Genomic DNA, 12,967 nt, shown 5'->3' on the forward strand with positions numbered 1-12,967 from the left:
TGATAAAAGGCACATTACCTGTTACAACTTAGAAAACAGACAACTCTCACATCTGCTACTATATCAAGTTTTTATTGAGAAGTAAAGTGCTCAGTATTACACATTAATAACATTCTTGATTGTCGAGAAAGACCTGCATATGTAACATCTTTTTAATAATACCAGTACACAGGGAAAGATAATAGGGAAGAGATGAGGGGGGAATTCTCCATGACTAAAGAAGAAAAATATATGTAATTTATGGGTAGAAAGGAGGAATTCTGCGAAATTTTGCAAGTGAAATGAAAAACGGTATAATAAAAAGTATCATAAAAAGACTTTCTAGTGACCATAATTGATATATGGCACATGGTCGATACACATGGATACCACATAATAGCTGCACTTCAAATTGAAGTTTGTTTACATGTAACAACATGGTACATATACATAAATATGTACAGTCAATATCCCTGGAATGCAAACTTTAGTATGTAGTAATAAAGAACTTTGTGTAGCATATTCAAGAGAAAGTAAAGATAGAGATGAAGCCATGAGGAAAAAACTTAACAGAAACCCAGTATGTTTCACTTTCAAACTGGAAAGGCCTATTTGCTCATGTTCTCATTGGAGATTGGACTGACATTCTACCAGTTAAATGAACAACTTGTGAATTTAAAATATAGCATTAAACGACAGGATTCTCTTGGTTCTCCAAGTGAGGGTTATTCAACAGCACTGCATGCTCTTTTGCTTATTAGCTCTCAAAATGTCACCTTACTCAACATTTCTGTAAAAGATTTTCTTTTTGAGAAATAGATTTCTCCCCATAAATTTGGGTGGACCCTCTCGTAAAGAAAACAGTGTTGCTAGCTCAAATTTTGGCTGATACTGTCTAATGTATGAACTTTCAATACCAAAACCTCTTTCTTATTAGATTGAGCTCCATTTGGATTATACATTCTAGTTTTGAAACACAGGATCAAGAATACTTGAGTACTGTATTTTTTATTTTTGCATTTTTTGTAGAGATGGGGTTTCACCACATTGCCCACGTTGGTCTTAAACTCCTGGGCTCAAGTGATTCGCCTGCCTCAGCCTCCCAAAGGGCTGGGATTACAGGCGTGAGCCATCATACCTGACCGAGTACTATATTCTTAAAATAGTTTAAAGCCAAATGCTTTATGGATTTCAAAACTTTCTTAAGATTTTGCTTAAAATGAACATACTTGTTGAATTAAAACTTTCAGTGCATACTAAAAATTTAGTAACTTGTTCTTACTAGATTCGTTATAACATTAAATTCAGTTGCAAATGAGTAGAGCCACATGGGAAAAAGAACATGTAGATCAATCTTTATGCTAAACTAACCATTAAAAGAAATTAAACTTAGTGACAACTTAGGGCTCCCTCCAATTCTCCTGTGTTATGGTTAGAGATGCCATTTTGTCCTATAACTGACCTTTGGTGGTTTTACTCAGCTTATTCAAATTAGAGCCAAAATAATGTAAAAATTAAGTGACACAGGTAGTCCCACAGACATCAGATATGATAAACTTACAAAAAAGCATAGTATTTAACATTCATCTTAACCATTCACACAGATTCTATCCTAATGACTACATACCCATTCAATGATTTGGAGTTCTGCTCCATTTTATCTTTTAGAAAAGTTTACCCCAGGAAGGTAGTTGAAATAAAAGGCTCCTTTCTTAAAAGAAAACTATGTATTAAGCTCATGAACTATGCCCGAGTGGAAAGGAATGCCCCATTCTCCTTCACACACTTGGAAAAAAATAACAATACTGATTTTTGTGACTGGAAATGAAACTCAGAAGCCCTTTGACAGTTTTCTAGCTTTAAAAGGCTACTTCATTGTCAACTGAGAAGACTCAGGCATGGTGGCAACTGGGCGTACCACTCAATACACTTCACGAAGATTTTTTTTTCTGTACTCAATATTTACACCTAGATTTCTTATATGAGAAAAAGAAAAAAAACCTTTGAACCATGGGTAAAGTTTATATAAAATAAATTAAAGTGCAGAAGGTTAGCAATCGGTCACAAAGACTTGCATCCTGTGGTGGTCAGGGCATATAAATAGTGTGCTTGTTACAGCAACTCAGGACAGCCGCTTCCTCACTTATTAGAAACACACATACTAACACACACATATCATACGTGGACATTAGAACTCCCATTTCCACCTGCACCTTCCATGCCTTCGGTAGACTGGGAGGAAGACGGGCGGGAGCTTCTGGGGCGAGGTTGACCATTTAGTCCCACTGGCGTGCCTAAACCATGACTGATCTGGGAAGCTGCATCATCGGATTCCCAGCGTTCCAACTCTTCACGCACTAGCCGTTCCATCTGTTCCCTGTGGATTTCACTGTCACGACCCAGCCTTTCATCCTAGAAAGGGAAAAAGAAACCAGGGTGTTGGGGGCAGTAGAAGGAAATGCGTTAGGAAGTCCAGGGACCAAATAATGTGCAGTTTGGTAAGGCTGGAGATTTACAGCATATAATAGCAAATCTCAGAGTTGCTGGAGTAATTTTTCATTTAATTCTACCTGCAGTGAAGGCAGGACCATTAGCATATGGAGTATTAAGAAGGTAACAGCTCCAGATTATAATTTAACCTGTAGTTATGAAGATAAACATCCCAGCGTAAGCGTTAGACAATAAGACTACCTTGATGTTTTATAGAAAGATATCTTATAGAAAGAGTGTTTCTGTTCCAGAGAGAAAAAAATATCTGAAAATGAGAGTACATGGAAACATCATTGTGAATTTCTATAAATGTCAATTTTTTTTTTTACTCTTCTTTAATACTTCAAATACAACTGTCACCAACATACGTTTTCATTAATAACACCATGCTCAGCAGTGGTGTTTTCAGCTCATGACTACTGACCTCGGCCACCCCATCCAGCAGCCTTCCCAGCACCTCCCTCCTCTTCAGTTTGGCTCGCTCCATAATCTCCAGCTTCACGATCACGGCGTCGATCTTGGACACTATGCTGCCGATGGAATGCTCCATCCGGTCCACTCGTCTCACCAGGCTGCAAGGAAAACACAGTACAGAGGGACAAAGCGCTTGTCATTCATTGTCTTTTCAGCCCCATTGGCTTTTCGAATGGAAGTGCTAAGATTTTTTTCTTAAGCAACACAATCATTTGAAACACTTTCTAAATTGTCTCAAGCTTTACAGATAAACTCTCGGATGCCGCTGGTGGAAGTGTTAACTGGAACAACTTTCCTGCAAGTCAGTGCATATCAGAAGTCTTAAGAATGTACGCCTAACCCTTTATTTAGACATTCCATTTTTAGAACATTTTCTAAAGGAAAATTTTATAAGTTTATGTGTAATTTTTGGCTATAAAAGAGTGCTGCCTCTTAATAGCGGATCACTGAAAAATGGCTACATCAAACAACCAATGTGGGGGTGGGGCATGGTGGCTCATGCCTGTAATCCTGGCACTGTGGGAGGCAGAAGTGGGCAGACTGCTTGAGGCCAGGAGTTTGAGCCAGCCTGGGCAGGATGGCAAAACTTCATCTCTAAAAATTCTAAAAAACAGGTGGGCATGGTGGCATGTGCCTGTACTCCCAGCTACCTGGGAGGCTGAGGTGGAAGGATCACCTGAGCCTTGGGAGGTTGAGGCTGCAGTGAGCTGCGATCATTCCACCGCACTCCTGCACTCCAGCCTGGGTGACAGAGTGAGACCCAATCTCAAAAGCAAAAACAAAAACAAACAAACACCCAACAACTGATAGGAAATTAAATAATCATTGTTCATCCATACAATAAAATTCTAAGGAGATATCAGACATCATACTGTGGCAGACTATTTAATGAAATAGAATTAGGTTCACAACATGTTAAATAAAGCTTGAAAAACAGTATGAAAACAGCATGTTCACTTATAATTCTATTATTTTGAACTTACAAAAATGTATACAAATACTTTCAAAAATTGTAAGCCGAAGACAACCTCTGCAATGGTGGCAGGAGGGTTCTGTAGACTCTCCCTTTAGTGGAACAACTGTAACTGTTGAAAATTATTTTTTAAAACTCAAATATTTAAAATTTCTAGAAACTTTTAAGGGCATACAGCAAATGAAAAAGCATTTATTCAAGAAAATCTACTAAATGTTAGTATGAAGAGATTCTGTGGCATTGAAGCCATAATCTGAGCCTTCTCTCCTGTCCCCAGCTCATGTGATAGAAGCACAACTTCACATGGGTGCAGCTAAGAGCACAGGGCTCCCTCCTCCCCCAGCTTCTAGTCCAGGGCTACAGTATCTCCCAGGGAGGGGCAGGCTGCCAGCATGTCTCATCCTAACATTTCCACTCTTTTTCTTTTTTTTTGAGACACCCAGGCTGGAGTGCAGTGGCGCGATCTTGGCTCACTGCAACTTCTGCCTCGCAGGTTCAAGCGATTCTCCTGCCTCAGCCTCCTGAGTAGCTGGGACTACAGGTGTGTGCCACCGTGCCCAGCTAATTTTTGTATTTTTTAAGTAGAGATGGGGTTTCACCAGGTTGGCCAGGTTGATCTCGAACTCCTGACTTCAGGCGATCTGCCTGCCTTGGTCTTCCAAAGTGCACGTGAGCCACTGTGCCCGGCTTTCTCACTCTTGTTTAAAAAAAGTTTTTTAAAGCTTTTTTTCTTTAAATAGAGACAAAGTCTCACTATGTTGCCCAGGTTGGTCTTGAACTCCTAACGTCAAGTGATACCCCTGCCTTGGCATCCCATAGTGCTAGGAATAAAGGCATGAGCCACCATGCCCAGCCTCAATGTTCCTACTCTTTTTTTTTTTTTTTTTGAGACAGGTTTGCCCAGGCTGGAGTGCAATGGTGCAATCTTGACTCACTGCAACCTCTGCCTCCCAGGTTCAGGCAATTCTCCCACTTCAGTCTCCCAAGTAGCTGGGATTACAGGTATGCACAACTACATCCAGTTAATTTTTCTATTTCTTGTAGAGATGAGGGTCTCACCATGTTGCACAGGCTGGTCCTGAACTCCTGGCTCAAGCAATCCTCCCGCCTTGACCTCCCAAAGTGCTAGGATTATAGGTGTGAGCCACTGTACCCAGCCTGCTCCCATTCTTAAATACATGTTGCAGAGGTTCTAATCCTGGTAAGAGTGGCTAAGAGGTATGGGGCTCTCTTCCACTCAGTTCCCACTTGTAAGGTAGAGTTTCCATGCCAGAAGAAGCAAGGTGAGAAAATCAGAGGCTGCCATCTGAGCCCATTGACTTGTTCATAAAGCAGGATGTCACAGAGAGGTGGGCCACTGTCCCTGGCTCTGTAAAGCAGTGGCACAGTTTTGCTCATGGGGAGACAGAGGTCATAGGAATACAGAGCTGTCTTCAAGTGAACTGACTTTATTTGGAATAAAGTGTGAGGAAATTAAAGACTAAGGATGCTCTTGAAAACAATGGAGATTGTGTGGATAAGCATTTAGGAGGAATCTGGTAGCCTCATGAGATCAATAAGTTACCTGCTAGTTCACCGGAGAGAACTAGGGAAAGAGACAGCTAAGAAGATGGTTAAAGACTGGCCTCAGGGGCCAGGCATGTGGTGCATCTCTGTAATCCCAGCCCTTTGTGAGGCTGAGGTGGGTGGATTGCTTGAACTCAGGAGTTTGAGACCAGCTGGGACAACATGGTGAAACCCCGTCTCTATAAAAAATACAGAAATTAACCGGGCATGGTGGTGTGTAGTCCTAGCTACTTGAGAAGCTAAGGTGGGAAGATTTCTTGGGCCTGAGAGGTTGAGGCTGCAGTGAGCTGAGATTGCATCACTACATTCTAGCCTGGGCAACAGAGTGAGACTCTGTTTCAAAAACAAACAAACAAACAAACAAACACGACTGGCCTCGAAAACTAGCCCTGCAAAGAGGCCTGAATTTAAGTGGATCAGACTGTGGAGCAAATTATATCCTAAGGCATTTTTGAAAACAATAGACCAATCAGTAAACAATGAAATGTAATAACTGGGTCTAATACCCACAGAGGCAGAAGGTATAACAGAGAGGTCAGAGAAAGTCAATGAGTACCCTGCTAAAACCACTGTCTTCCCAGAGTGACTATGTACACAGCCACAGCTGCACCCTCTAAGGAATAATGTCAGAGGCAGACACTGTGGGGAAACAGACTGTATGAAAAAGTAAACAAGCAAACAGCAATAAAAACAAGTCCTGGGGAGAAATGGGAATCACTATACAGAGTTCCTACAATATATTATCTAACATGTCCAATCTTTAACAACAACAACAAAACACACACACAACACACACACACACACAAACAGGAAAATGTTCCCATACACAAGAAAAAAAAAAAAGACAACTGAAACTGTCTTTGAGAGGGCTCAGATGTAAGACTTAGCAGACAAAGACCTGAAGGTACCTATTATAAATATACTCAAAGAGATTGATACAAACAAATAATAAAAAACCCCATCATGGTTAAAGAAATAAAGCAGGCTGGGTCCAGTGGCTCATGCCTGTAATCCCAGAACTTTGGGAGGCTGAGCAGGGAGGATCACTTGAGCCTGGGAGTTTGAGACCAGCCTGGGCAACTTAGACCCCATCTCTACAAAAAATAAAAATTAGCTGGGTACAGTGGCTCATGCCTGTAGTCTCAGGTACTTGGGAGGCTGAGGTGGGAGGGTTGCTTGAGCTCAGGAGTTTGAGGCTGCAGTGAGCTACGATCATGCCACTGCACTGCAGCCTGGCTGACAGAGAGAGACCCCATCTCTTAAAAAAAAAAGGAAGCTATGATAACATTGTCTCGTCAAATACAGGATATCATCAAACACAGAATAAAAAGATAGAGATTGTTAAAAAGAACCAAATACAAATTCTGGAGTTGAAAAGTGTAATAAATAAAAAGTTCAGGCTAAGTGCAGTGGCTCATACCTGTGATTCCAGCACTTTGGGAGGCCGAGGTGGGAGGATCACTTGAGGCCAGGAGTTTGAGACCAACCTGGACAACATTAACAAGATGCCATCTCTACAAATTTTTTTTTTAAAAATTAGCCAGGCATGGCAGCATGTGCCTGTAGTCCTAGCTACTTGGGAGGTTGAGGCAGGAGGATCATTTGAGCCCAGGTGTTCAGGCTGTAGACAGCCATGATGACACCACTGTACTCCAGCCTGGGTTATGGAGTGAGACCCTGTCTCTATAAATAAATACATAAATAAATAACTAGAGGAGCTCAACAAAGATTTGAGCAAGCTGACAGAAGAACAAATCAGTGAACTTAAAGATAGATCAACACAGACTATGCAATCTGAAGAACAGAGAGGGAAAAAAATGACGACAAATCAACAGAGTGTAAGAGAAATATGTGTGATGCCCTTAAGCGTAGGCATAATGGGGGTCCCAAAGGAGAAGAGAAAGTGAGAGAAGCAGAAAAAACACTTTCCAAGTAGGATGAACTCAGAGATTTATACCCAGACATATCAGTAAAAATACTGAAAGATAAAACCAAAAAAATATTGAAAGCAGTGCGAGAAAATTGAGCCATCATGTACAAGGGGACCACAGTAAAATTAGCAGCTGTCTTCTCATCAGAAACAATACAGGTCAGAGGAAATGCAGGAGAAAGAAAAACATTCTCAGATAACAAAAATGAATGCTAGCAAACCGGCTTTACAAAAAATACTAAAGGAAATTCTTTAAGCTGAAAGCAAGTGACTCCAGATAGTAATCAGAATCCACATGAAAAGACAAAGAACACTGGTAAAGATAATTGTGTAGGTATAAAATATAGTATATACGTATATTTCTCCTTTTGTTCCTTAACTCCTTTGATTTAAAAAGCAATTGTGTAAAAATATGTACGTAGTTGGATCTGAAGGTCTATAATAGAAATGTAGTATCTTTGACAATAATAGGAGGTAGGCAGTAGAAAAGCTGTACTGGAGAAAGAGAATGACAACAGATGATAACTTGAATCCAGAGGAGCAAAAGAAGAGAATTAGAAATGGTAAAAAAGTAGGTTAATACACAAATTTAAAAATATATACTTTCTCTTCTCTCAGTTTCATTAAGAGATATAAAACTATATACTATATATTACACAATGTGTTATAAAAATGTAATATTATTGTAACAATGTGATTTGCAACATATATAGATGACGATATACATATAGATAGATGAATATATAGCACAAAAAGAGGGAAGAGAAAAAAGCTAAATAGAAATGATATTTCTATATCTCACTGGATTCAGTTAATATATATCTGAAGTAATTTTTCATAAGTTAATTGTATAAATCAAGTCTTACAGCAACTCCTAAGAAAATGACTTAAAAAAAAAAGTGAAAAATCATTAAAAGGATTTAAATGTTATACTGGAAAATTTCACTTAATGTACAAGAAAGCAGTAAAAGAGGAACAAAAAAGACATAAGCTAGAAAACAAAAAATAAAATAGCAGACAGAAATCAACTAAATCAATGATAACATTAAATGAATGGATTAAGCAATCTAATCAAAAAACAGAAATTGTCAAAGTGGATAAAAAGATAAGATCCAATTATATACTGTCTACAGGAGAGACATATTTTAGACTCAAAGATATAAATAAGTTTAAAGTAAAAGGCTGGAAAAAGATTTATCATGCAAACAGCAACCAAAAGAAAGCTGGAGTGGCTATAGTAATATCAAACAAAAAATACCTTAAAACAAAGAATTTTACTAAAGTGGATAACATCTTGGAATGAAAAAAGGGTCAATTCTTTTTTTTCTTTAGCCTCATCAAGTTGAGAGAGAAAATAGTCAATACATTAGGAAGATATATTAGTTATAAATATGTATGCACCCAGCAACAGAGTTCCAAAATACACAAAGCAAAACCTTACAGAATAGAAGGGATGAACTCCAACTAATAATACTTGGAGACTTTAATACCCCACTTTCAAACATGAATACAACATCTAGGCAGAAGATCAACCAGGAAATGGGAGACTTGAATAAAACTATAAACAAACTAGACCTAACAAACATCTACAGAACACTCCATTCAACAACAGCAGAATATTCGCTCTTCTCAAATGCACAAGGAACATTCTCCAGGACAAACCATATGTTAGGCCATAAAAATATATAAAAACATTGATAAACACATGCAAATAGAGACACAAACACTGATATATTAATAAACATTTTTCATTGGTGGAAATATGGGAAATGTTAATGTTTTCTTTTGCTCTTATTTGCTAATTCCTATAATAAACATATTATGTAAGAGACAAAACGCCAGTTGACAAGTTCTTGTTTTTGAGATAGAGTCTTGCACTGTCACTTGGGCTGGTGTGCAGTGGCGCAATCTCGGCTCGCTGCAACCTCTGCCTCCCGGGTTCGTGATTCTCCTGCCTCAGCCTCCTAAGTAGCTAGGATTACAGGTGCCCACCACCATGCCCAGCTAATTTTTTGTATTTTTAGTAGAGACGGGGTTTCACGACGTTGGCCAGGCTGGTCTCGAACTTCTGACATCATGATCTAACCGCGCTGGCCTCCCAAAGTGGTGGGATTACAGGCATGAGCCACTGTGCCGGCCAATACAAGTTATTTTTAAAAGCTGGATGATTAATAATGGAAAGGACTGAATTCAGAGAGATGAGGAAAACTGTCTGGTCTCATGTGGATCTTGTCAATGTAAATTCTGCCAATTCATTTATACTTACACTTGAAACTCTTCGTAAGAAACGCCACTAGAAATGCTTCCCCTCCTTCTGGAGCTATGTCCGCTGTCTTCATCGTCATCCTCCTCAGAGTCATCCAGGCTTCGAGGGAAACTTCGGCTGCTCATGGGACGTGGTAAAGAACTGTGATCCAAATCCAGGTCCTCCTGAAGAACAAGGAGTCACTGAGTGAGGAGCAGAACACTTAGATCTCACAGAAGCTTCTCCAAGGGCTTGGGCAAACAACTGGGTGCGTGCCATTTGCCTGGGATTTCTTTGTATTTAACACCACGCTGGGAATTCTGCATTTTTCAGTTTCATAGATTGGCAAATTTAACAAACAGCAACAAGGAGTAGCCCACTTTTTGTTTGAACAAGAAAGAACATTTTAAAACACAACAGGCAAAAAAAAAAAAAAAAACTAAATGAAGAAATATGGGCCAGGCATAGTGGTCACACCTGTAATCCTAACACTTTGGGAGGCTGAGGCAGGAGGATTGCTTGAAGCCAGGAGTTCGAGACTGGCCTGGGCAGCAAAGTGAGACCCTGTCTCCAAAAAAAAATTAAAAAAAAATTAGCCAGGCATGGTGATGCATGCCTACAGTCCCAGCTACCTGGGAGGTGAGGTCGGAAGATCACTTGAGCCTAGGAGTTTGAGGCTACAGTGGGCCATGAGCCATCTTAAAACAATAATAAAATAAATAAAGAAATGAAGAAATATATTATAGGTTGAGTATCCCTTATTTGAAATGCTTAGGACCAGAAGTGTTTTGGATTTGGGATTTTCAAAAATATTCTGGAATGTTTGCATTATACTTACTGGTTCATCATCCCTAATCTGAAAACCCAAAATCCAAACTGCTCCAATGAGAGCATTTCCTTTAAGCATGACCTTTGAGCATCATGTTGGTGCTCAAGAAGTTTTAGATTCTGGAGCATTTCAGACTCACATATTTGGGTTAGGGATGCTCAACCTGTATCTTCTTCTTTTCATAAAAGATAATACATTCGATAGCTCCAAAGTAGGAAGGATGTAACGTCAGAATAAGAACTGTGTCTAAATATAGCCTTGTAAAAATTTTCCTCATTATCTTTATGCTTAAATTTCACTGTGACTGGAGAAGTCCGTCACCTACTAGCACTGTTCTATGGAGCGGCATTTAGAAACCACTGTCCTAGACATCCCCTCACAGGAAAGTGGCTTTTGTAATTACATTCATCTGTGTTCTCTGTACCTCAGTTACCACCGATTTTTGTTGTTGCTGTTTAACCATTTATTTTTGAAAGTTAATGGTAAAGCTTTGAATTATTTTTTTTCTGATTATAAAAGCCCACTTATGTTTACTTTTAACTATTTTGTAAAAAGTATTCAAATGGAAGGCAGTTGCTAATTTTATTTTATTATAAATGTTAATAATTTAGGAAAGGCACAGTGGCTCTCGCCTGTAATCCCACCACTTTGGGAGGACAAGGCGGGCAGACTGCTTGTGGTCAGGAGTTTGAGACCATCCTGGCCCGTGTCTACTATAAATACAAAAATTAGCCAGGCATGGTGGCACGCGCCTGAAGTCCTAGCTACTTGGGAGGCTGAGGCAAGAGAATCGCTTGAACCTGGGAGGCGGAGGTTGCAGTGAGTCGAGATTGCGCCACTGCACTCCAGCCAGGGAGCAAGACTCCATCTCAAAAAGGAAAAAAAAAAGTTAACAATTTAAATAGCCACTAAATAACCAGAATAATTTCATATCTCTTGGTAAGTCCTTTTTCGTTTTCTTCACTCTCATGGAAATTGTGGACTCTGCAGCTAATCAGGCTTCTCTTTTCAAGCTGATTACCAGCAAGCTTAGGGCCCAATTTGTAGCCCAATCTTAATAAGCATATGTGTTTTTATGAATGCATTTTAAGCTTCATTAATAATCTATTATTTTTACTTTTGTTTTGCTTGCTTTTCATTTTGACTTTTTTATATCATGCTAACCATCCATTTTTATATATAATTGTGTTATATATTCTTTCTGGAATAAACAGGGTACTAACACATAAATTGACTGAGACAGAAAGAGAGTGTGGTGGGGATGGGCAAGAGACTCAATAACCTATTACTTCTATAGTGTTTGATACATCTGTGGTGTTGTAGGTAGCAAATCAAATCCTGTTCTCCTAAACCAGACCCACCCTCTCTTTCTCCAAGTCGTCTCTCATCTGCTGATGTTCATGTTCGGTCAGTTCTTGGTCTCCATCTTGGTCGTACTTTGTGAATATTGCCTCAATCTCTGCATCAGTATGGCCCTTCCTGAAATTAGAGAGGATACAGATAAAATTATTCTTGTACCCAGTTCACCCTAAACACAGAGACATCAAAATGCAGGAGGAAAGGAGAAATCGCCAAATGGGGGCAAGTTTTCCTCTTATAACATGTTCTAGAAAGATACCTGCCTCTGGGGAAAAAAAAAAAAGTATCTCTATGAGCACTTGGGCTAGAAATACCCTTATCACCAGGAATTTATCTTTAGAAGCAGGAATTTTTCAGAACCTCAGGAAGCATGATTCTTACCCTTTGAGATCTTGTCGAAGTTCGTCAAAGTTTAACTTGCCTCCCCCTTGCCGCAGACTCTCTGAAATGTCATCTACAGTGTTTTTTTTCAGTTTTAGTTTGACCAAAGCTTTATGGTAGCCCTATCAGAGAGAGAAAAAAATAAAACACTTGGTTTAGTGTATTCTCCTTTTGCATTTGTTTTACTTTCCATTCACAGTAGTAACTACTATAAACCTGGTGTACACTGGACATTCAACAAGTATGTGCTGGATGAATGAATAGTTAATGTATCCAATTTTCCATAAAACACTTGTGGAAGAGTTACATGGAAAAAGTCAGGGTCTTTCAGTAAGTCATGAAGAACTCATATGTGTATTCAAGTTTATGTGATAGAAACAAAAATTACTATATATGCTATAGCTGTCTGCCTCAGAGCATAAAGGACTGTGTAACCGTTCTTACGAATACTAAGAAACTCGAATCATGAATTGTGTCTTTATTTTTTATATTATCTATCTTCTAGACAGTAATTTCCTTAAGTGTGTATAAACAAACAAACAAAAAACCCAGTGAAATGTAGATGAGTATTTTCCCTTTTTTTTGAGACAGGGTCTCACTCTGTCACCCAGGCAGGAGTGCAGCGGCATGACTCTGGCTCACTGCAGTTTCGACCTCCCGAGCTCAAGTGATCCTCCCAACTCAGCCCCCAACAAGTAGCTGGGACTACAGGTGTGAGTCACCACGCCTGGACCCCCCCCT

At 39.4% G+C, this 12,967-nt stretch overlaps 1 protein-coding gene across 1 annotated transcript in view; it reads right to left on the reverse strand.

Annotated features, from left to right (window-relative positions):
- Window positions 1-51: 51 nt before the first annotated feature.
- Window positions 52-12,967, reverse strand: part of PKD2 (polycystic kidney disease 2 (autosomal dominant)) — a 58,387-nt gene continuing 45,471 nt past the window's right edge. Inside the window, exons 10-14 of the mRNA XM_011990730.1 lie at window positions 12,227-12,348; window positions 11,848-11,965; window positions 9,679-9,842; window positions 2,894-3,041; window positions 52-2,391 (exon numbers count right to left, since the gene is read on the reverse strand). Of these exons, the coding sequence (XP_011846120.1) occupies window positions 2,155-2,391; window positions 2,894-3,041; window positions 9,679-9,842; window positions 11,848-11,965; window positions 12,227-12,348 (789 nt within the window). The 3' untranslated portion in view covers window positions 52-2,154. The remainder of the gene's footprint in view (window positions 2,392-2,893; window positions 3,042-9,678; window positions 9,843-11,847; window positions 11,966-12,226; window positions 12,349-12,967) is intronic.

This window comes from Mandrillus leucophaeus, unplaced genomic scaffold (assembly GCF_000951045.1).
Source record: "Mandrillus leucophaeus isolate KB7577 unplaced genomic scaffold, Mleu.le_1.0 Scaffold381, whole genome shotgun sequence".
In the NCBI taxonomy this organism is placed as follows: Eukaryota; Metazoa; Chordata; class Mammalia; order Primates; family Cercopithecidae; genus Mandrillus; species Mandrillus leucophaeus.